This window comes from Mustela nigripes, chromosome 6, assembly GCF_022355385.1.
Source record: "Mustela nigripes isolate SB6536 chromosome 6, MUSNIG.SB6536, whole genome shotgun sequence".
NCBI classification, from domain to species: domain Eukaryota; kingdom Metazoa; phylum Chordata; class Mammalia; order Carnivora; family Mustelidae; genus Mustela; species Mustela nigripes.
This window is the reverse complement of record NC_081562.1, coordinates 85,429,507-85,455,130: the sequence shown is the minus strand read 5'-3', so window position 1 is coordinate 85,455,130 and position 25,624 is coordinate 85,429,507. Positions and strand designations below refer to the sequence as shown.

Below are 25,624 nucleotides of genomic sequence, written 5' to 3'. Positions count from 1 at the left end.
TGACCACAATGCTATAAAACTAGAAATCAACCACAAGAAAAAAATCTGGAAAAAGAAAAATACATGGAGGTTAAATAACATGCTACTAAACAATTAATTGGTCAATGTAGAAACAAGGAGGAGATAAAAAAAATTCATGGAGACAAATGAAAATGAAAACACAATGGTCTAAAACCTTTGGGAAGCACCAAAAGCAGTTCTAAGAGGAAAGTTTATAGCAATACAGGATTACCTCAAGAAGCAAGAACAATCTCAAATAAACAACCTAATCTTACACCTAAAGGAACTAGAAAAAGAACCAAAACCCAAAACCAGTAGAAGGAAGGAAATATTAAGGTTCGAAGCAGAAATAAATGAAATAGAAGCTAAAAAAACAGTAGAACAGATTAATGAAACCAGGAGCTGGTTCTTTGACAATATTAACAAAATTGATAAACCTCTACCCAGATTCATAGAAAAGAAAAAAAAAGGACACAAATAAGCAAAATCAGATATAGAAGAGAAATAACAACCAATACCACAGAAATGCAAAGGATTGTAAGAAAGTATGAGAAGTTGGACAACCCATGAATATAGATGCACAACTCCAAGTAAAATATTAGCAAACAAAGTGTGTGTCCTGTACCCCACCAAAAAATAAAAAAATAAAAGATATCAGGACCTAAAACTTGGGAACCTGTAAATGTTACCTTATACAGAAATCTTTGCAGGTATGATTAAATTAATGATCTTGAGGTAGATACATACATACATCCTGGATTTTCCAGATAGGCCTTAAATGCAATCACAATTGTCCTTATAAGAGGCAGAGGGAGATATGATACATATAGATAAGAAGACTAGATGAAGACAGAGCAGAGAGAGATTTGATGATACTCAATTTAAAAATTGGAGTGATGAGGGGCACCTGGGTGGCTCAGTGGGTTGGGGCCTCTGCCTTCGGCTCAGGTCATGGTCCCGAGGTCCTGGGATCGAGCCCCGCGTCAGACTCCCTGCTTGGCGGGGAGCCTACTTCCTCCTCTCTCTCTCTCTCTCTCTCTCTGCCTGCCTCTCTGCTTACTTGTGATCTCTGTCAAATAAACAGGTAGAATCTTTAAAAAAAAAAAATTGGAGTGATGAGGTCACAGTCAAGTAAAGCTGGCAGCCACTAGAAGCTGCAAGAGACAAGGGGTTAATTGTGTCCAAGGGCATTGAGGGAGTGTCGCCTTGTTGACACCTTGATCAGAGCCCAGTGACACAGAATTCAGATATCTGGCTGGCAGAACTGTGAGACAATAAATTTCAGTTTCTTTATATCACCAATTTTGTGGAAATTTGTTATAGCAGCCACAGGAAACTAACAAAGTGAAGCCAAATATGAAGAGGATAATATATTATGTCGAAGTAAGGTCCATTCCAGGAAATTTATGTATGTGTTATTCACCATGTTAACAAATTAAAGGAGAAAATCATAACACAACTCAATAGTTGTAAAACATTTTTTTCTAAACTCAATTAATGCATGATATCTTTTAGAAAACTAGGAATAAAAAGAAATATCCTTAATTTGGTAAACTGTAACTATAAAACACTTATAAGAAACATCATACTTGGGGCACCTGGGTGGCTCAGTTGGTTAAGCATCTGACTCTTGATCTCAGGTGAGGTCTTGATCTCAGGGTTGTGAGTTTAAGACCCACGTTGTGAGTTCAAGCCCAGTATGGAGACTACTTAAAAAAAAAAAAAAACATACTTAATGGTTTAATTTTAAAATTATATCCTATAAAATGTGGATAAAGACAAGAACTCCCACCATTAAGACTTGTAGTCTTGGGGCACCTGGGTGGCTCAGTGGGTTAAGCCTCTGCCTTCAGCTGAGGTCATGATCTTAGGGTCCTGGGATTGAGCCCCGCATTGGACTCTCTGCTCAGTGGGGAGCCTGCTTTCCTTCCTCTCTCTGCCTGACTCTGCCTACTTGTGATCTCTGTCTGTCAAATAAATAAAAAAAATCTTAAGAAAAAAAAAAAAAAGACTTGTAGTCTTAGAGTTCTGGAAATTCCAGCCAATGCACTGAGATAAAAAGACACAAAAAGAGGGGCATCTGGGTGGCTCATTTGGTTAAGTACTCAACTCTTGATTTCTTTTTTTTTTTATTTTTATTTATTTTTTTTTTTTAAAGATTTTATTTATTTATTTGACAGAGAGAAATCACAAGTAGGCAGAGAGCCAGGCAGAGAGAGAGAGAGAGGAGGAAGCAGGCTCCCTGCCGAGCAGAGAGCCCGATGCGGGACTCGATCCCAGGACCCTGAGATCATGACCTGAGCCGAAGGCAGCGGCTTAACCACTAAGCCACCCAGGCGCCCCTCTTTTTTTTTTTTTTTTAAAGATTTTATTTATTTATTTGACAGAGATCACAAGTATGCAGAGAGGCAGGCAAAGAGACAAGGGAAGCAGGCTCCCTGCTTAGCAGAGAGCCTGATGTGGGACTCGATCCCAAGACCCTGGAATCATGACCTGAGCCGAAGGCAGAGACTTAACCCACTGAGCCACCCAGGCGCCCCTCAACTCTTGATTTCAGCTCAGATCATGATTTCAGGGTGGTGGGACTGAGCCCTGTGTTGGACTCTACTCTTAGTGCAGAGTCAGCTTATCCATCTCTCTCCTCCTCTGCCCTTTCCCCCTGCTTGTGCACACATGGTGGAAAGGAGAGAGTTCTCTATAATCTCTTCTATAATCCCATTCATTAGGGCTCTACTCTCAAGACCTAATCACCTACCAAAGGCCTCACTTCCTAGTTCCTTCATGTCTGGGGTTAGGATTTCAATAAATGAATTTTGAGGGTATACAAACATTCAGGAAACTAGAAATAACATAAATAATGTGTAAGACATTTGTGTAGAAATTATAAAACTTTGGGTGCCTGGGTGGCTCAGTTGGTTGGACGCTGCCTTCAGCTCAGGTCATGATCCTGGAGTCCCGGGATTGAGTCCCACATCAGGCTCCCAGCTCCATGGGGAGTCTGCTTCTCCCTCTAACCTCCTCGCTCATGTTCTCTCTCTCAAATAAATAAATAAAATATTTTTAAAAAAGAAATTATAAAACTTTATTGATAAAAATTACAAAACCTTATTGAAAGACCATATAATTTGTACATATGAAGCTAATGCAACATTGTGTGTCAACTATACTTAAAAAAAAGAAGGAAAAAATAATGAAACTATAAATTGTGAGAAAACCATGTTCATGGAAAGGAAGACTCAAATATGTTAATGATCCCCAAACCAAAGTAGAGATTTAAAGCAAATCCAATCAAAATCCCAAAAAGGTAACTCATGAGACATGACAAGGTGATCCTAAAATTTAATAGAAGTAGTAAATTTCAAGAATAGTGAAGACAATGCTGTAGAAGTAAAACAAGGTATGGTACTATTCCTAAGGGAGATACAGATTTATTATAAAGCAATTCTAGTTAAAACATAAAGCACTGGCCCAGGGATAGATACATAAGGCCATGAAACAGAGAGCTCAGAAATAGACTGTCATGCAGTGACAGAGCTGGCACTGAGTATCTGAGAGGGAAGTGGATAATACCTAATAAATGATGTTGGGACAACTGGTTAAGCTTATTGAAAAATGATTTTATTTCCCTATCTTACACTTAAATGTGAAGAAGAGTCTTTTTAAGACCCTAAGGTAGAAAAAGACTGATGACTTCCTCTACATTAAAAAGGAGATCTTCTATTGATCAAAACACTATAGACAGGAAGAAACAAACCACAAACTGAGAGAAGATATTTAACACCATATAACAAATTAAAAAACAGCATTCAGGATATATAAAGAATTCCTATGAATCAGTAAGAAAAATAACTCAACCGAAAAATTTACAAAATACATAAACAGTCATTTCATAGAATAGGAAATAGTCATTTCATAAACACTTAAAAAGATGATCAAGTTCATTGATTATCATGGAAATTCAAATGAAACCCAATGTGCGGTTTGAACTCACAAGCTGAGATCGAGTCACATGCTCTACCAGCTGAGCAAGCCAGACACCCCTTAAAGTGAACTACATATGTAGCTTTAAATTTCCTAAAAACTGGGAGGCAAGGGAAAGATGGCAGAGTATGTGGATCCTAAGCTTACCCAGTCACATGTTTATAACTAAATATCACTCAGATCCACGACATTAAACTGGAGAGTGATTTGAAGACTGGCAGAACAAACTTCACAACTAAATATGGAAAAGCTGCACGAGGAGAGTTTAGGAAGGGCAGAAACAGTGATTGGGAGCTGCCTACAAGGGGAGGGAGCTGTGGTCATGGAGAGGGGAAAGCACCAGAGAGCCCACACAGAAAAAATGAATCCCCATAATGTCTGGCCTTGGAGATCAGAGGGGTTGAATTCCAAGTTTGTATACCAAGGGGACTTGGAGCCTGGAGCTTGAAAAGTCAGCTGAGTCAGCACTGAGTGAGCCAGGAGGGCCAGTAAAGCCTGCAACCCCACCCTTAAAGAAACAAGAGCCTGAGGAGAGGCAACATAGAAACTACAGCTTGCACAACTGGAGGGAGATCTGTTTATACTGATTTTGGAGATTGCTGGGGGTACTTCTCTGGGAAAAAGGAGCTGGCAGGCACCATTCCTCCTCCCCCAGCATAAATAAAGAGTCTCCTGCAGGATCCAGCTCAGCACAGACACTTGCAAGATAGTCTGCTAGCAGTGCACCCCATCCATGAGTTCTCCTGAGGTCCATCCACTAGAAGTCTGGGGCCTGGGCAGTGGGCTCAGCACAATTTTGTTAATGCTGCATACACCTTGCCCAGCTTTCTCATGCACAGACATCACCCACCCCACACACAGATGCTGCTGTACTTTCATGAAGTCAGTCCAGGACTAGTGGCTCAGTGCAAATTTCATAATGCTGTGCACATGCCCTGCCTAGCCACTGTCCACAAAGATGCCTGGGACCCCAGGCTGCCACAACTATTCCTGTACACTGTAGCCCCAGCAACCACCCAACTCTGGGGGTCCATCTTAGGATTATCCTCAGTGCAAATTTTGCTAACACCACTACCCCAAGCCTTTTTGCTGTCACATCCCCTCAGATCCAGCCTGCCTAGATCTCACTAACATTACAGAGACCAAACATAGCCCACAATAGACACAAAGTCAGTGCAGTCATGCGAACTACAGGGAAAAGTGACTCAGACACAATGACAGGACACAAACAACACACATAGGAGACTCCGTCTAGGTGCCAGATTTTGGTGAACAGGGCACTGCACTGCTGGGCACTCCAGGACGACCTCTTCAAAAATATTCGACCTTTATAAAATCACTACCCACACTACCTTCAAGAGCAGAAGACACAGCTGACTTAACAGAGAGAAACAGAGAAAAATAAACACAGAGGAAACAGAAATATATCCCAAATAAAAGAACAAGATAAAAATCACAGCAAGAGATCTAAGTGAAAGAGAAATAGGTAATATACCTGACACAGAATTTGAAGTAATGACCATAAAGATACTCACTGGACTTTAGAAAAGGGTAAGGGACATCAGTGAGACCCTTGACAAAGAGATTAAAAAAAATACCAGAGATGAAGAAATCAATAAATGAAATTAAAAATATAACAGATGGAATAAGTAGTAGGCCACAGGAAGTAGCGAAACAAATCAGTGACAGAATAATGGAAAACTATAGAACTGAACAGGTAAAAGACAAACACCACATAGAGATAGAGAACTCTGCGGTTCCATCAAAGTGATAATGTTTGCATTGTAGGAACCCCAAAAGGAGGAGAAAAGAGAAAGGCGGACAGAAAATGTATTTGAAGAAACATATCTGAAACTTCTTGAATCTGAGAGGGAAACAGAGATCCAGATTCAGGAGGCACAGAGAGCCCCCAAAAATTGAACTCAAGGAGGTCCATACCGCAACACAGTATTACAACGGCAAAAGAATGTGATAAAGAATTTCAATGAAGAAAGTAGACAGATACAAAGGGAAACCCCATAAGACTAACAGCTGATTTTTTTCCCCAGAATCTTTGCAGACCAGAAGGGAGTGGCATGATGTGTTTAAAGTGCTGGAAGGGAAAAGTCTACACCCAACAAAGCTATCATTCAGAATAGAAGGAGAGAAAGAATTTCCCAAACTAAAGTTAAAAGAATTCATGACCACTAAATCAGCCCTACAAGAAATGCTAAGGGGGACAATGAATGGAAAACAAAAGCCATAAGTAAGAGTAATAAAAACAGGAAGTACAAAAGAAAAGGATGTATAAGGTGATACCAAATATCTGAAATGTAGAGGGGGGAGGAGGAAAAATGAGTTCAAAAATAAGTGACTATCAATTTAAATAGACTGTATATGTATGTAGATGTTATATATAAACTGAATGGTAACCACAACTCAGAAACAGTAACAGATACGCAAAAAATAGAGTAGAGTACCCCAGTATATCACTAGAGAAAACCAACAAACTATGAAAGAGAAAGAGAAGGAAGGATCTGAGAAAAATCATAAAAACAACCACAAAGCAAGTAAAGTGACAAAAATACATACCTATCAATAATCAATGGACTAAATACTCCAATAAAAAAATATAGGGTGACAGAATGGATTAAAAAAAAAAAAGAACAGGACACATTTATATTCTGCCTACAAGAGACTCATTTCAGTGCTAAAGACTCCCACAGATTGAAAGTGAGGGGATAGAGACATATTTATCATGCAAATAGATGTCAAAACAAAGCCTGAATAGCAATGTTTATATTGGACAAAATGTACTTTAAAACACAGACGAGGGCGCCTGGGTGGCTCAGTGGGTTAAAGCCTCTGCCTTTGGCTCAGGTCATGATCCCAGAGTCCTGGGATTGAGCCCCGCATCAGGCTCTCTGCTCAGTGGGGAGCCTGCTTCCTCCTCTCTCTCTGCCTGCCTCTCTGCCTACTTGTGATCTCTGTCTATCAAATAAATAAATAAAATCTTAAAAACAAATAAAAATAAAACAGACTAATAAGAGGCAAAGAAGGACACTATATAATCATAAGGGGACAATCCAACAAGAAGGTATAACAAGTATAATTACATATACACCCAACATGGGAGCACCCAAATATAAAAACAGTTAATAACAAATATAAAGAAACTATCTACACTAGTACAAAAATAATAGGGGATTTCAACAAACTCATCCATCAATGGACTGATCATCCAAATAGGAAATCATCAAGGAAACAGTGGCCTTTAAAAAAAATTTTTTTTTAAAGATTTTATTTATATATTTGAGAGAGAGACAGAGAGAGCATGAGAGGGGAGAAGGTCAGAGGGAGAAACAGACTCCCCGTGGAGCTGGGAGCTCGATGCGGGACTCCACCCCGGAACTCTGGGATCATGACCTGAGCTAAAGGCAGTCACCTAACCAACTGAGCCACCCAGGCGCCCTGTGGCCTTTTTTTAAAATAAAGATTTTATTTATTTGACAGAGAGAGATCACTGGGCAGAGAGGCAGCAGAGAAAGAGGGGAAGCAGGCTCCTTGCTGAGCAGAGAGCCCGATGCAGGGTTCGATCCCAGGACCCTGAGAATATGACCTGAGCTGAAGGCAGAGGCTGAACCCACTGAGCCACCCAGGTGCCCCGAAACAGTGGCTTTGAATGACACTGCACCAGACGGATTTAACAAATATATTCAGAAAATTCATCCTACACATGGGACATTCTCCAGAAGAGATCACATATTGGGCCACAAAACAAATCTTAACAAATTAAAAAAGGCTGAAGTAATACTGTGCATCTTTCCTGACCACATTGCTTTGAAATCAGAAATCAACCACAAAAAAATCTGGAAGGAGCAAAATACATGGAGATTAAATAACATTAAATAACAATAAATGGTCAACCAAAAAATTGAAGAAGAAATCATAAAGTATGTGAAAATGGACAAAAATGAAAACACAATGGTCCAAAACCTTTGGGATGCAGCAAGTGAGTCTAAGGGGGAAGTTTGTAGCAATATATACAGGCCTATCTCAAGAAGCAAGAAAAATCTCAAACAACCTAATCTTAACCTAAAGGAACTAGAAAAAGAATAACAAACAAAAACTAACACCAGTAGATGGAAGGAAATAATAAAGATTATAGCAGAAATAAATGATATAGAAACTAAAAAAAAACCAAAACAAACCCACAAAAACAACATCAACAAAGAACAGTTCAGTGAAACTAGGAACTGGTTCTTTGCAAAGGTCAACAAAATTGATAAACCTCTAGCCAGACTAAAAAACAACAAAACAAACAAACAAACAAAACATCAAAATGGCCAATTAAATAGGAGAAATAAAGCCAACACCACAGAAATACAAACAATTATAAGAGAATATTATAAAAAACTATATGCCAACAAATTAAATAACCTAGAAGAAATGGCTAAATTCCTAGAAACATACAACCTCCCAAAACTAAAGCAGGATGACATAGAAAATGTGAACAGACTAATTACCAGTAAGGAGATTGAATCAGTAATTCAAAAAACTCCCAACAAATCGAAGTCCAGGACTAGACGTATTCACAGGCAAATTCTTCAAAGAATTTAAACATTTATTTATTTAAAGATTTTATTTATTTATTTATTTGACAAAGATCACAAGTCGGCAGAGAGGCAGGCAGAGAGAGAAGAGGAAGCAGGCTCCCTGCTGAGCAGAGAGCCTGATGTGGGGCTCAATCCCAGGACCCTGGGATCATGACCTGAGTCTAAGGCAGAGGCTTTAATCCAGTGAGCCACCCAGGTGCCCGAATTTAAACATTTAAAGAAAAGATAATACCTATTCTTCTCAAACCTACTCCAAAAATAGGTAAAGGAAAACTTGCAAATTCATTCTATGAGGCAAGTATCACCCTGATACCAAAACCAGATAAAAAGGAGAACACCATAAAAAAGGAGAACTACAGGCCAATATCTCTGATGAATATACATGCAAAAATTCTCAACAAAATACTAGCAAACAGAATCCAAGACTATGTCAAAAAAAAATCATTCACCAGGGCGCCTGGGTGGCTCAGTGGGCTAAAGCCTCTGCCTTTGGCTCAGGTCATGATCCCAGTGTCCTGGGATCAAGCCCCGCATCAGGCTTTCTGCTCAGCGGGGAGCCTGCTTCCTCCTCTCTCTCTGCCTGCCTCTCTGCCTACTTGTGATCTCTGTCTGTCAAATAAATAAATAAAATCTTTAAAAAAAAATCATTCACCACAATCAAGTGGGATTTATTCCCAGGATGCAAGGGTGGTCAATATTTGCAATCAATCAATGTAATACATCTCATCAATAAGAGAAAGGATAAAAACCATACCATCTCCTCAGTAAATGCAGAAAAAGCATTTGTCAAAGTACAACACCGATTCATGATAAAAGTCCTCAACAAAGTAGGGCTACAGGGAATATATCTCAACATAATAAAGTCCATATATGAAAAACTCACAACTAATATCATACTCAATGGTGAAAAATTGAGAGCTTTTCCCCTAAGGTCCGGAACAAGACAAGGATGTCCACTCTCGCCACTTTTACTCAAAATAGTACTGGAAGCCCTACATTAGCAACCAGACAAGAAAGAAAAATGAAGCATCCATACTGGAAAGGAAGAAATTAGATTGTCACTATTTGCAGGTGACATGGTACTATATATAAAAAAACCTAAAAGAAGGGTGCCTGGGTGGCTCAGTTGGTAGAGTGTCTACTTTCAGCTCAGGTCATGATCCCAGGGTCCTGGGAATTGAGTCCTCCATTAGGCTCCCTGCTTAGTGGGGAGCCTGAGTCTCCCTCACCCTCCGCCTGCTGCTACCCTTGCCTGTGCTCTGTCAAATAAGTAAAATCTTAAAAAGAAAAGAAAACCTTAAAGACTCCACAAACTGCTAGAACCGATAATTTATCAGAACTCAGTAAGGTCGCAGTATATAAAATCAATGTGTAGAAATCTGTTGCATTTCTGTACACCAATAATGAAGCAGGAGAAAGAGAAATTAAGAAAATGATTCCATTTACAATTGCATCAAAAATAAAAGATACCTAGAAATAAATCTAACCAAAGAGGCGAAAGACCTGTACTCTGAAAACTATAAAATACTGATGAAAGAAATTGAAGATGACACAAAGAAATAGAAAGATATTCCTTAATCATGGGTTGGAAAAACAAATATTGTTAAAATTTTTGTATTACCCAAAGCAATCCGCACATCTAATGTGATTCCTACCAAAATACCGAGAGCATTTTTCATAGAACTAGAAGGAAAAATCCTAAAATTTATATGGAACCACAAAAAAAATCCTGACCAGACAAAGCAATCATGGAAAAAACAAAGCAAAATAAAAAAGCAAAGTTGGAGTTATCCAATTCTAGATTTCAAGTTATACTACCAAGCTGTAGTAATCAAGAGTATGGTACTGGCACAAAATACACATAGCTCAATGGAACAGTATAGAAAGCTGAGAAACGAACCCACAATTATGTAGACAATTTATCTTTGACAAAAGAGGCAAGTATATGTAATGGGAAGAAAATAGTCTCTTCAAATGGTATTAGGAATACTGGACAGCTATGGACAATAGAATGATCCTGGACTACTTTCTTACACCATACACAAAAATAAACTCAATGAATTAAAGACCTAAATGTGAGACCTGAAACCATAAACATTTTAGAAGAGAGCACAGGCAGTAATTTCTCTGACATCAGCTGTAGTAACATTTTTCTAGATATAGGGCAAAGGAAATAAAAAATAAGCTATTGGGATTACATCAAAATAAAGAGCTTGTGTACTGAAGGAAACAATCAACAGAACTAAAAGGCAACCTACTGATTGGGAGAAGATACTTTCAAATGACATTTCCAATGAAGGGTTTGAATAAAAAGTATATAAAGAACAGATATGCAATTCCCCAAAACCAAATAATCCAATTACCAAATAGGCAGAAGACATGAAAAGACATTTCTCCAAAGAAGACATCCAGATAGCCAACAGACACATGAAAAGATGCTCAACATCACCCATCATCAGGTAAATACAAATCAAGAAGCTATCACCTCACACCAGTCAGAAAGGCTAAAATCAAAAACACAGGAAATAAGTGTTAGTGAGGATGTGGAGAAAAACGAACCCTCCTGCACTACTGGTGTGAATGCAAACTAGAGTAGCCATTGTGGAAAACAGTATGGGGGTTCCTCAAAAAATTAAAATAGAGCTACCCTAGGATCCAGGAATTGCACAACTGGGTATTTGCCCTGAAAACACAAAAACACTAATTTGAAGGGTACATGCACCCCTATGTTTATAGCAGCATTATTTTTAGTAGTCAAACTATGAAAGCAGCCCAAGTGTCTATCAGCTGATGAATGGATAAAAAAAGATATGAGATATATACATATTATGTGTGTGTATGTATATATGTATATACATATGTAAGTATATTATTCAGCCATAAAAAATTAAAATTTGCCATTTGCAACAATGGGTGGAGCTAGAGAGTATAATGCTAAGCGAAGTCAGTCAGTCAGAGAGAGACAAATACCACATGATTTCACTCATAAGCGGAAATTAAGAAACAACAAAAAAACAAGCAAAGGAAAAAGAGAGAGAGAGAGATGAACCAAGAAACAGACTCATAGCTATAGAGAAAAAAATGATGGTTACCTGCAAGGAGGTGGGACGCGGGTAAAATAGGTAAAATAGGCTATGGGGATTAAGGAGTGCACTTGACGATGAGTAGCAGGTGATGGATGCAATGGTTGAATCACTATATTGTACACCCTAACTAATAAAGAAAACACAATATAAAAACTAAGGAGATAAAAGTGAACTTATTAATTTATTTTATCCCAAATACTATTATTTCAACATTTAATTGACATAAAAATTAGTGATGAGATATACGTTGTTTTCATTACTAAGTCTTTGAAATCCAGCATGTATTTTGCACTTACAGGACATCTCAAATTGCATGGTAAATTTTCATTAGAAATACTTGATCTATGGGGCGCCTGGGTGGCTCAGTGGGTTAAAGCCTTTGCCTTCAGCTCAGGTCATGATCCCAGGGTCCTGGGATGGGTCCCATATGGGGCTCCCTGCTTCTCCCTCTCCCATACCCTCTACTTGTGTTTCCTCTCTTGCTGTATCTCTCTCTGTCAAATAAATAAATAATTAAAATCTTTTAAAAAAAGAGATTTATATTTAGATTTCATAAAATTTGTAGTTGAAAAAGTATATTCACATATCAAGTTCTTCCAAACAAAGTTTTCTAATAATTGTATAACATTATTAGTTTTTAAATGTAAATTAGTTTAGTTTAATTAAAAATGTATTTCCTGTCACACTTGCCTTGTTATAGTTGCTCGGTAGCTCCATGTAGCACAGCTCTAGATAAACTCTTACATATATGCACCAGGAGGAATGTTCAGAAATGTTTGAAAGGCAAAATACTGCTAACAAACCAATACAAGAATGGACACATAAGGGCGCCTGGGTGGCTCAGTGGGTTAAGCCACTGCCTTCGGCTCAGGTCATGATCCCAGGGTCCTGGGATCGAGTCCCGCATCGGGCTCTCTGCTCAGCGGGGAGCCTGCTTCCTCCTCTTTCTCTGCCTGCCTCTCTGCCTACTTGTGATCTCTGTCTGTCAAATAAACAAATAAAATCTTAAAAAAAAAAGAATGGACACGTAAATAAGTGTATTTTCACTATAAAAAACAGATGTTAGTGAAAATGAATGAACTACAGATATACACTTCAATATGGATAAACTGGAAAACTCAATGTTGAGGGGAATAAAGCAAGTCACAGAAGTATATAGAAAATCAAGACAGACAAAACTATGCTCTCTCTATTGTTTAGAGAAATGTGCGTGTGTAGGGGAGGCAAAACTTTATCCATTTTAGATTTTCAGCGAGGACTCTTTAAAAGACTAACTAAAGAAAAAGAGTTTATTAACAAGTGTAGTACACAGCATATAGAAGAACCTTAAAAAAGAGTAACTCAAAGTGCTTATAGTAGCATCTTCAATAAAGAATAACACACTTGTGGAGAAATGACAGGACAAAGTAAAGCAATGGTGGCGAACTGCGGGAAGATATGGGAGAAAACTAATGGAGTGAGGCTTATTTGCCAATTCCTTCGGTAAAAAGAGTTTTATTCTGCCATTAGGCAGAAGAGAAGTAGGGTAGAGAGAACTCTTCCTGGATTTGCTGATGCTTAATTTCCTTCAGTTCAATAGGTTTTATGTCAAAGAGGCGTATTTTGGGGCACCATACTCTAGTTTCTCTCTGCTAAAACAAATTTCGACAACCAGGTGGTATAAACCAACAGACTTTTATTCTCTCACAGTTCGAGAGATCAAATGGCTGAAATGTGGGTCACTGGACTGAAATCAAGATGTCAGCAGGTTGCATTCTCTATGGACTCTCTCTCAGAGAGAACCCATTCCTTGCTCCTTTTAGCTTCTGGTGGCTATCAGCATTCCCTGGCTGTGGCCACTTCACTCCAATCTTCAAGGCCAGCAGCTTCACATCTCTCTTTGCCCCATCTTCACATTGAGCCTTCTCTGTATGATCTCAACTTCTGCCTCCCTCTTAGGAGGACACTTGAGATTACAATAGAGGTCACTGAGATAATTAAAAAACAGTCTCTCGGGCGCCTGGGTGGCTCAGTGGGTTAAGCCACTGCCTTCGGCTCAGGTCATGATCTCAGGGTCCTGGGATCGAGTCCCGCATCGGGCTCTCTGCTCAGCAGGGAGCCTGCTTCCTCCTCTCTTTCTCTGCCTGCCTCTCTGCCTACTTGTGATCTCTCTCTGTCGAATAAATAAATAAAATCTTAAAAAAAAAATAAAAAACAGTCTCTCCACCTCAAGATCATTAATTTAATCACATCTGCAATGACTCTCTTTCCATATGAAGGAACATTTTGAACATTCCAGGAACTATGACCTGATACTTTTTGGGGACGGTCATCATTAAGTCTATTATAGTATTTAAAGTATAGAGAATAAAATTCAGGATAGTAGTTATCTCTGGGAATTAGGAAAGGGATACAGTTGATACACGGGCAGGTGCACAGGAGCTTTAAAAAATATTGTTTCTCCAGCTGGACAATAGATACACAAGTGTTCATTTGGCTTTCTCCCGCATCTCAGGTTCTAAACTGCTTAGATTAGATGCTCAAATTATAGTGATTCCTCTACCCACTCCCTTACTCTGACTCTTTGACCCCTGTGGCACATAGTAAGTAACAGCCAGTAACACTTACCATAGGTAACACTACTGGATTTCATATAGTTTATCTAGGTATGGATGTCTTTTCCTTTATTCTGCTTGGGATTTAATGAGGCAACCAGGAAGCTCAGTTGGTTAAGCACCTGACTCTTGATTTGGGCTTAGGTCATTATCTCAGGGTCTTGAGAGCAAGCCCTGCATCAGGCTCTGCACTGAGCAGAGTCTGCTTAGGATTCTCCCTCTCCCTGCCTCTCTGGCCCTTCCCACTTGTGCTCTCTGTCTGTCTATAAATCAATCAATGAATCAATCAATATTTATTAATAAATAAATAAATAAAGACAAAACTAAATAGACAAGAAGACAACACTACGTGTGTTATTTGTCAGGGAGAGTGGGAGAGGGAGAAGAAGGCTTGCCGCTGAGCAGGGAGCCTGAAGTGGGGCTGGATCCCAGGACCCTGGAATCATGGCTTGAGCTGAAGGCAGACATTTAACAGGTGACCCACCCAGACACCCCTGAATAGGTACTATTCTTAATCCTATTTCATAGATTAGAAAAATGAGATCTTTGAGGCTTGCCTTAAAGTCATAGTTGTTATATGGTGGATACTTGAATCAAATCCAGATAGTTTGATTTTAATTCCTGTACAGTTTTTAATTGGACAATTTTTAAAAATTAAGAAAAAATTCATGTACAACAAAATTCATCCTTTTGGTGTCTTGTTCTGGGAGCTTTGACTAAGGCATACAGATGTGTAACCACAACCAAAATCCATATTTAAAATAGTTACTTCTCCTCAAAAAATTCTCCTGTGCCTTTTTGTTGTCAACTCCTCCACCACCCCCTGGCAGCCATTAGTTTTCTGTGCCTATAGTTTATAGTTTTCTCTTTCTTGAATGCTTTATAAATCGAATCACCCTATGTAGTCCTTTGAATCTGTTTTAGCATAAAATATTCATTCAGCAGTTGAAGGATATTTGGATTATTTCCAGTTTGGAGCAACTATGAATAAACCACAAACATTCATGCATTAGTTTTGGTATAAACATAAGTTTTCATTCCTCTTGAGTGAATACCTAGGAATGGTATTACTAAATCTTATGGAACCATAAGTTTATAAGAAATGACCAAACTGTTATCTTAAGTGGCTTAACTATTTTACATTCCCACCAGCAATATATGAGAGTTCCAGTTGTTTTATATCCTGTCTGTGCTGGGTATTGTTATCATTTACTTAGATCTTCTTTGATATCTTTCATCAATGTTTTGTATTTTTCAGTGTACAGATCTTTATTTTGTTAGATTTATTCCTACATATATCATGTTTTAGAGTTCTGTTAAATTTCAATTTCCAATTATTGGTAGTTATAGAAATACAGTTTTTATTTCTTTTTAAAGATTTATTTATTTTAGAGAGCACCAGCAGGATTGGCAGAGGGAGAGGGACAGAGAAAATCTCAAGCAGACTCCCTGCTGAGCACAGAGCTCAATTCAGTCAGGGCTCAATCCCACAACCCATGAGATTATGGCCTGAGCTAAAACCAAGAGTCAGATTCTCAACCAACTGCACCACCCAGGCACCCCTACAGTTTTGGTTTTTGTATACTGGTCTCCTAGCCTATGAACATGTTAATGATAGCTTTTTTGTAGACTCTTTGGGAGTTTTTATATAAATATTTTTGTCTATAAATAAAAATCATTTTATTTCTCCCTTTCAATCTTTTTCTTTTCAAAAGATTTTATTTATTTATTTGTCAGAGAGAGCGAGAGAGAGAGAGAGCACAGGCAGGTAGAGTGGCAGGAGGCAGAGGGAGAAGCAGGTTCCCCGCCAAGCAAGGAGCCCAATGCGGAACTTGATCCCAGGACACTGGGATCATGACCTGAGCCGAAGGCAGCCACCTAACCAACTGAGCCACCCAGGCATCCCACCCTTTCCAATCTTTATTCTTTTATTTATTTTTCTTATCTTATTGGAATAGGTAAGACCTTTATATAATGTTGAATATGTGATTAGAGCAGAATCCTTAGAGCACTTTTGAATTTCACCATTAAGTATGATGCTAACTATACACTTTTGGTAAATCTTTTTTTTTTTTAGAAGATTTTATTTATTTATTTGAGAGAGAGACACACCGTGAGAGAGGGAAACAAGCAGGGGGAGTGGGAGAGGGAGAAGCAGGCTTCTCATTGAGCAGGGAGACTGACGTGGGGCTTGATCCCAGGACCCTGGGATCCATGACCTGAGCTGAAGGCATACGCTCAATGACTGAGCCACCAGGTGCCCCTTTTTGTAAATCTCTTTATCATTGTATGTATATATATCATATTTTGTTTACCCATTCATTAATCACTGAGCCCTTGGGTTGTTTCCACCTCTATGCTATTGTGAGTAATGCTGCTATGAACATAGGAGGACAAACATTTGCTCAAATTCCTGTTTTAAATTCTTTATATATGTAGGGTGGAATTGTTGGATCATATGTAATTTAATTTTTAATGTTTTTGAGGAACCACTATACTGTTTTCCATAATAGCTGCACCATTTTATGTTCCCATTAACAGTGCACAAGAGTTCCAATTTTCTACATCCTCACCAACCTTTATTATTTTGGTTTTTAAAAATAATATCCATCCTAATGGGTACCTAATGGGTATCTCATTGTAGTTTTGATTTGCATTTCCTTAAAGATTATGATGTTAAGCTTCTTTCATATGCTTGTCATCCATTTGTATATCATTTTTGAATGCTTATTTACAGTCTTTGCCCATTTTGGGGGCACTTGCATGGCACATTTGGTTAAACATCCAACTCTTGGGTTCAGCTCAGGTTGTGATTTCAGGATTGTAAGATTTGGGCTCTGTGTCAGGCTCTGGACTCAGTGCAGAGTCAGCTTGAGACTCTCTCTGACCCTTCCCCTTCTCTAAAATAAATAAATCTCTAAATCCTTTGTCCATTTTCAAATTGAGTCATTATTTATTTTAATGTTGAGTTGTAGGAGTTCATTATGTATTATGGATATTAGCTCTTTACCAGAGATATGATTTGAAAATAATCTCTTCTATTCCATAGGTTGCCTTTTCAAACTGTTGATTGTGTCCTTTCATGCACAAAAGTTTTACATTTTATTTAGTCCAATTTATTTTTACTTTTATTGCCTGTGGTTTTGGTATCTAATCCAAGAAATCATTACCAAATCCAATATCATGAAGATTTTCCATCTATGTTTTCTTCTGCTTTATAATTTCAGATATTATGCTTAGGTTTTGTTGTTGTTATTGTTGTTTTGTTTTTTATCCCCTTTGAGTTGATTTTTGTATATGCTGTAAGGTAATTTTCCAACTTCATTCTTTTGCATGGATCTCCAGTTTTACCAACACCATTTGCTGAAAGACTGTTTTTTTCCCCCATTGAATGGTCTTGGCACCCTTATCAAAAATCATTTGAGGGGCATATAGTGGCTCAGTCAGTTGGCTATCCAACTCTTGGTTTTGGCTCCCGAGTCAAGATCTTGGGTTTGGAGGGTGGAGCTCTGTGTCAGGCTCTGAGCTCAGCAGGAAGTCTGCTTGGGATTCTCTCTCTCTCTATCTCCCTCTGCCCGTCCCCCTGATCTCTTTCTCTCTCTCCCTCTCAAATGGATAATAAATCTTTTTAAAAACCATATGATCATATATGCAGAAGTCTATTCCCTTGGTCTATATATCTCTCTTTATGTCAATATACTGTTTTAATTACCATTGCTTTTGTACTAGGATTTAAAAATGACAAGTGTGTGCTTTCCAACTTTATTCTTCTTTCTCAAGACTATTTTGGGTATTCAGGGTCCCTTGAGACTCTATACAAATTTTAGAATGGATTTTTCTACCTCTGCAAAAATTACTATTGAAAATTTTTTTCATTTTATTTCTTTTCAGTGTTCCAGCATTCATTGTTTATGTACCATACCCAGTGCTCCATGCAGTATGTGCCCTCCATAATACCCACCACTAGGCTCACCCAATCCCCCACTCCTCTCCCCTCCAATACCCTCAGTTTGTTTCTCAGAGTCCACAGTGTCTCATGGTTTGTCTTCTCCTCTGATTTCTGCACAGCAAAGGAAACAGTCAACAAAACAAAGAGGCAATCCACAGAATGGGAGAAGATATTCACAAATGACACTACAAAGGGTTGATATCCAAGATCTACAAAGAACTCCTCAAACTCAATACACACAAAACAGATAATCACGTCAAAAAATGGGCAGAAGACATGAACAGACCTTCTCCAATGAAGACATACAAATGGCTAACAGACACATGAAAAAATGTTCATCATCATTAGCCATCAGGGAGATTAAAATCAAAACCACATTGAGATACCACCTTACATCAGTTAGAGTGGCCAAAATTAACAAGACAGTAAACAACATGTGTTGGAGAGGATGTGGAGAAAGAGGAACCCTCTTACACTATTGGTGGGAATGCAAGTTGGTGCAACCACTTTGGAAAACAGTGTGGAGATTACTTAAGAAATTAAAAACAGAGCTCCCCTATGACCCTGCAATTGCACTACTATGTATTTACCCCAAAGTTACTGATGTAGTGAAAAGAAGGGCCATCTGTACCCCAATGTTCATAGCAGCAATGGCCACAGTCACCAAACTGTGGAAAGAACCAATATGCCCTTCAACGGACAAATGGATAAAGAAGAATACTATAGAAATTTTAATAGGGATTGCATTAAATATGTCAGTTTTGGTAGTATTGATGTCTTATATTAAGTCTTTTAACCCATGAACACAGAATGTCTTTCCACTTATTTGTGTTTCCTTTAATTTCTTCTGAACATTTTGTGGTGAAAATTATAAGGGTACAAGTTTTCCATCTCCTTGATTAAGTTTATTAAGTATTTTATTCTTTTGATACTATTGTAAATGGATTTGTTTTCTTAATTTCCTTTTCAGATTGTTCATTGTTGGTGTTTTTTTTTTTTTAAAGATTTTATTTATTTATTTATTTATTTGACAGAGAGAAATCACAAGTAGATGGAGAGGCAGACAGAGAGAGACAGAGGGAAGCAGGCTCCCCGCTGAGCAGAGAGCCCGATGCGGGACTTGATCCCAGCACCCTGAGATCATGACCCGAGCCGAAGGCAGCAGCTTAAACCACTGAGCCACCCAGGCGCCTCTCATTGTTGGTGTTTAACAACACAATTGATTTTTGCATGTGATTTCATATCCCACAACTTTGGCTGAATTCATTTACCAGTTCTAACAGTTTTCTTCCCCCTCCAGATAATTTGCATTTTATTTTTTAAATTTTATTTTATTTAAATCCAATTAATTAACATATAGTGTATTATTAGTTTCAGAGGTAGAGTTCAGTGATTCGTTGGTTGCATATAACACTCAGTGTTCTTTACATCACATGCCCTCCTTAATACCCATCACCCAGTTACCCCATCCCCTCCAACTACCTCTCCTTCTGCAACCCTCAGTTTGTGTCCTATAGTTAAGAGTCTCTTATGGTTTGTCTCCCTCTGATTTCATCTAATTTTATTTTTCCCTCCCTTCCCCTATGATTCTGTTTTGTTCCTTAAATTCCACATATGAGTGAAATCATATGATAATTGTCTTTCTCTCACTAGAGGGTACCATAATACCATCTAGTTCCATCCACATAATTTCAAATGGTAAGATATCATTTTTTCTGATGTCTAATATCCCATTATATATATATATATAGAAAGAAAGAGAGAGAGATATCTCACATCTTTATCCATTCTTCTGTTGATGGACATTTGACAAAATACAGCATTATTTCTTGATTAAAACTCTCTGCAGTGTAGGGATAGAAGGAATATACCTCAATATCATAAAACCCATATACAAAAAGCCCACAGCAAACATCACTCACAATTGCTCCAAAAATGATATCTAGAAATAAATCTAAAAAGAGGTAAAGGATCTGTACTCTGCAAACCATAGAACACTTATGAAAGAAGTTGAGAAAAGTTGAGATAGAATTGCAATTGTAAATGGGATCAATTCCTTAATTTTTCTTTCTTCTGTCTCAGTGTATAGAAATGCAGCTGATTTCTATGCATTGATTTTATATCTTGCCACTTTGCTGAATTCCTGAATGAGATCTAGCAATTTTTGCGTGGAGTCTTTGGGTTTTCCACATAGAGTATGATAGAAGTTGAGATGGAAAAACATTCCATGCTCATGGATTGGAAGAACAAATATTGTTAAAATGTCTATGTTACCCAGAGCAATCTACACATTCAATGCACTCCCTAACAGTTTTTTTCATGTGTGTCATCTTTAGGGTTTTCTACATATAAGATCCTATCATCTGAAAACAGATATAATTTTATTTTCTCCTTTCCAATTTGGATGTATTTTATTAATTTTTTTCTTGCCTAATTGTTCTGGCTAACTTGGAGTAATATGTTGACTAGAAGTGGTGAAAGTGGGCATCCTTGCCTTGTTCCTGACTTCAGAGAAAACCTTTCAGTCTCTCACTATTGAGACTCTTACCTCTGGGTTTTTCTTTATCTTTATTTAAAGAAAGATTTATTTATTTTAGAGAAAGACTGCATAAGCAGGGGGAGGGGCAGAGAGAGAAGAAGACAAGCAGATTCCCTGCTGAGCAGGGACACCCCCCCACACACACAACGTGGGGCTCAATCCCAGGACCCTGAGATCATGACCAGAGCTGAAACCAAGAGGTACATAACTGATCTAGCCACTCAGGTGTGCCTCTGGATTTTTCATATATATTCTTTATCATATTCAGGAAGTTTCTATCGATTCCTAGTTTTTTTCTATGTTTTTATCATGAAAAGGTGTTGAATTTTGTAAATGCTTTTTCTGCATCAAGTGAAATGATCACGTGGTGTTGTTCCTAGCATTCTGTTAATTTGGTATATTTCATTGATTGGCTTTCATATGTTGAACCATTCTTGCATTCCAGGAATAAATCCCAATTACCCATAATATATAATTCTTTTAATGTGCTGTTGAATTCTGTTTGAGAGTATTTTGTTGAGGATTTTTGCATCAATATTCATCAGGTATGTTGATCTATAGCTTTCTTTTCTCCTCTCTCTTTCTTCTTTCCTTCTCTTCCTTTTCTCCTTTCCTTCCATCCTTCTCTCTTCCTTCCCTCCCTCCATTTCCTTTCCTTTCCCTCCCTTCCCTTCCCTTCCTTTTCTTCATTTGTTCTTTTTGTAGTGTCTTTATCTGGCCATGGTATCAGGCCTTCAAAGAATGAGTTCAGAACTGCTACTGCCTTTTTAGTTTTCTGGAAGAATTTTTGAGGACTTGGTATTTTTTCCCCTTCATCACTGTGCTATGGGTTAGCTTGTAGTGTTATTTTTCATCACTTGGCTTATCCAACTTTGTGTCCACCCTTCTGTGCTCTTGACAAATTATTTGCTGCAATTACACCTCCCTCCCTTGATCCCTCCCTTCCTTCCTATCTTTTGCATCATCTCTGTTTCTAATTGCAATATTTCCAGCACCTAAATACCTGATTATTTCTTTTCTATGATGGGTTTGCAAAATCCAAATCTTACTCTTTTTAAAAAAGATTTATTTATTTATTTTGACAGAGAGAGATCACAAATAGGCAGAGAGGCAGGCAGATAAAGAAGGGGAAGCAGGCTCCCCGCTGAGCAGAGAGCCGGATGCTGGCCGATCCCATGACCTTGAGACCATGACCTGAGCTGAAGGCAGACGCTTTAACCCACTGAGCCACCCAGGTGCCCCCCAAATCTCACTCTTATTGTAACCAAACTGAAAGGGTAATAGAGTTGGAAAAGGTGGGAGTGGTGGTTCATCATCTATCAGATTCACTGTTTCCTTTTGAAATATTTTAACATCCGTTTCATTCCTGAGGAAAAATTCATAGATAAAATATCTATACTCATACTTTAAATAATTAATATTAGTGTGAGGGTAAATAAAATGAGAGTAATTTCTTTCTTTTTTTAGGGAAGTAATTTTTTTTTTAAATTTTTTATTTCTTTTCTGCATAACAGTATTCATTGTTTTTGCACCACACCCAGTGCTCCATGTAATATGTGCCCTCCCTAACACCCACCACCTGGTTCCCCCAACCTCCCACCCCCGCCCCTTCAAAACCCTCAGATTGTTTTTCAGAGTCCGTAGCTCTCATGGTTCACCTCCCCTTCCAATTTCCCTCAACTCCCTTCTCCTCTCCATCTCCCCTTGTCCTCCATGCTATTTGTTATGCTCCACAAATAAGTGAAACCATATGATAATTGACTCTCTCTGCTTGACTTATTTCACTCAGCATAATCTCTTCCAGTCCCGTCCATGTTGCTACAAAAGTTGGGTATTCATCCTTTCTGATGGAGGCATAGTGTATATGGACCACATCTTCCTTATCCATTCATCCGTTGAAGGGCATCTTGGTTCTTTCCACAGTTTGGCGACCGTGGCCATTGCTGCTATAAACATTGGGGTAAAGATGGCCCTTCTTTTCACTACATCTGTATCTTGGAGGGAAGTAATTTCTAATAACAGGCAATTTAGGTCAAACTTCACTGGAAGACATAATAAGGAAATAAACAGAGGCTTATACCTACATGTAGAATAAAACAAAGTGAAAGCTACAAATGTGGGTTGATACAAATCCATTTGTTGAAGAGACTGTCTTTTCCCATTGCATATTCTTTCCCACTTTGTTAAAGATAATCAACCATATATTTGTGGGTTTATTTCTGGGCTTTCTATACTGTTCCATTGACCCATGTGTCTATTTTTATTCCAGCATCATACCATTTTTATTACTACAGCTTTATTTTTTAAAAGATCTTATTTACTTTTCTGAGAGAGAGAGCTAGAGAGCACAAACAGGGGGAGCAGCAGAGGAAGAGGGAGAAGCAGGCTCCCTGCTCAGGACCCTGGGATCACAACTTGAGCTATAGTCAGACACTTAACTGACTGAGTCACCCAGGCACCCCACTATAGCTTTATAGTGTAACTTAAAATCTGAACTTTTACTCCCTGCTTTGTTCTTCTTTCTCAAGTTTGCTTTGGTTAGGTAGGGTCTTTTGTGGTTGCATACAAATTTTAGTATTATTTATTCTGGTTCTGTGAAAAATGCTATTGTTTTAAAAGAATTAATAAGATTGATAAACCCCTGGCCAGACTTATCAAAAAGAAAAGAGAAAGGACCCAAATAAATAAAATCATGAATGAAAGTGGAGAGATTACAACCAACACCAAAGAAATACAAACAATTATAAGAACATATTATGAGCAACTCTACGCCAACAAATTTGACAATCTGGAAGAAATGGATGCATTCCTAGAGACATATAAACTACCACAACTGAACCAAGAAGAAATAGAAAACCTGAACAGACCCGTAACCAGTAAGGAGATTGAAACAGTCATCAAAAAAAAAAAAAAAAAAAAAGCTATTGTTATTTGATAGGGACTGAACTGACTCTGTAGACTGCTTGTGTAGTATGGACATTTCAACAATATTAATTCTTCCAATACATGAACATGAAATATCTTTCCATTTATTTGTGCCATCAATTTATTTCATGAATGTTTTAAAGTATTCAGAATGGGGGTGCCTGGGTGGCTCAGTGTGTTGGGCCTCTGCCTTAGGCTCTGGTTGTGGTCTCAGGGTCCTGGGATTGAGCCCCGCATTGGGCTCTCTGCTGGGCAGGGAGCCTGCTTCCTCCCCTCTCTCTCTGCCTGCCTCTGCCTACTGGTGATCTCTTTGTCAAATAAATAAGATCTTTAAAAAAAATAAAGTTTTCAGAATAAAAACTTCTTTCACCTCTTTGATTAAGTTTATTCATAGGTATTTTATTCTTTTCCACAATTGTAAAATGGGACTGTTTTCTTATCTCTTTTTCTGCTACTTCATTATTAGTCTATAAAAATGTTACCATTTTCTGGGTATTAATTTTGTATCCTGCAAATTACTCAGTTCATTTAGTACTTCTAATAGATTTTCTAATAGAGTCTTTAAGGTTTTCTATAAATAGTTTCATGTCATCTGTAAATGTGACAGTCTAATTTCTTCCTTACCAATATAGGTACCTCGTTTCTTTTTCTTGTCTGATTGCTGTGGCTAAGACTTCCAGTACTATGTTGAATAAAAGTGGTGAGAGCGAACTCCCTTAGAGGAAAAGCCCTCAGTTTTTCACTTTTGAATATAATGTTGACTGTGGGTTTTCATATATGGTTTTTATTATATTGAGGTTTGTTCCCGCTAATCCCACTTTGTTGAGAGTTTTTAATAAACAGATGTTCAATTAAGTCAACAAATTGAGAATTTATTAATATATCCCCCTTCTGATTCTTATAGGCCATTAACATGCAGCTGGCTGACATAATGCTTAATGTACAGCGGATAATAAATCGCTACACTCTTGATGAGAATGTGCACTCTGGAAGAAAAATATCCATTACAGAATATAAGAAACGGAGAGTAAATTTCATGGAAAAAATAGTTACTTGTGCTAAGAATGTTGAAATTAGAGAAAAGACTCTTGTGTACATACTGGCCTGGTTGGAAGAATGGAGTAAGTTTCCAGAGGTGGCTCAAAGGAAAACCATGAAGTTAATGAAAAAGCTAGAGAAAAGGATCTATAAATTATAAAGGGTTAATCAGACTAAAGACTAAGGAGGTTATTGAGAAAACAGTTATCCACTGTTTCAGTAAGCATAAAATAAGAAAAATATAGTCCTGTTCACTTAATGCCAGCTATTCTGGACTCTTTGCTTTTTCCTTCAAGCATGCCAGCATGCCCCTGCCCAGTGTCTTTATGCTTACTATTCCTTTGCCTGGAACACTATCTACAAGTAGGCATGTGGCTCATCCTCTGCTTATATCTCACTTTAAAATGGTATGTTCTCTGACCATCTCCATTTCCTACTCCTTGACACTGTACATTACTCTTTACTCTTTATTTTCATCTGTAGCATTTCTTACCATCTGACAACCTATATAACTAATTTTTGTCTCTCTCCTTCCACTAGCATGCAAGCAGTATGAAGTCAGGAAATTTCATTTAGTGCAGTACTCTCAGCATCTAGAACAATACATGACAAAAGAGATATTGGTTGAATGAAAGAATGAATAACCTTAGAATATAAAAAAGGAAATGTCATTTAGTTGCAAGAAATATCATGTAATGAGGGTCTTAAAATACTAAATAACTTATGAAAGGAGTTAATTGGGTTTAGTTACTCAATATTAAAGCACATGTTCACATTTTTAGATACCAGAGTATTTTCATGTCCAAGATTTACTGTTCAGGTTTCTATTCCAAGTCTCTTTTTCATTTCTTCATAGAGATCCAAGATTTACTGTTCAGGTTTCTATTCCAAGTCTCTTTTTCATTTCTTCATAGAGA

The 25,624-nt window shown here is 38.0% G+C and overlaps 2 protein-coding genes across 2 annotated transcripts in view; one reads left to right on the top strand and one right to left on the bottom strand.

Annotated features, from left to right (window-relative positions):
- LARP4 (La ribonucleoprotein 4) overlaps positions 1 to 25,624 on the bottom strand; it is a 187,210-nt gene that overhangs the window by 78,822 nt on the left and 82,764 nt on the right. The gene's annotated exons all lie outside the window — the stretch shown is intronic.
- Positions 1 to 25,624, top strand: part of FAM186A (family with sequence similarity 186 member A) — a 30,388-nt gene that overhangs the window by 4,416 nt on the left and 348 nt on the right. Inside the window, exon 3 of the mRNA XM_059404512.1 lies at positions 24,574 to 24,790. Within this exon, the coding sequence (XP_059260495.1) occupies positions 24,574 to 24,790 (217 nt within the window). The remainder of the gene's footprint in view (positions 1 to 24,573; positions 24,791 to 25,624) is intronic.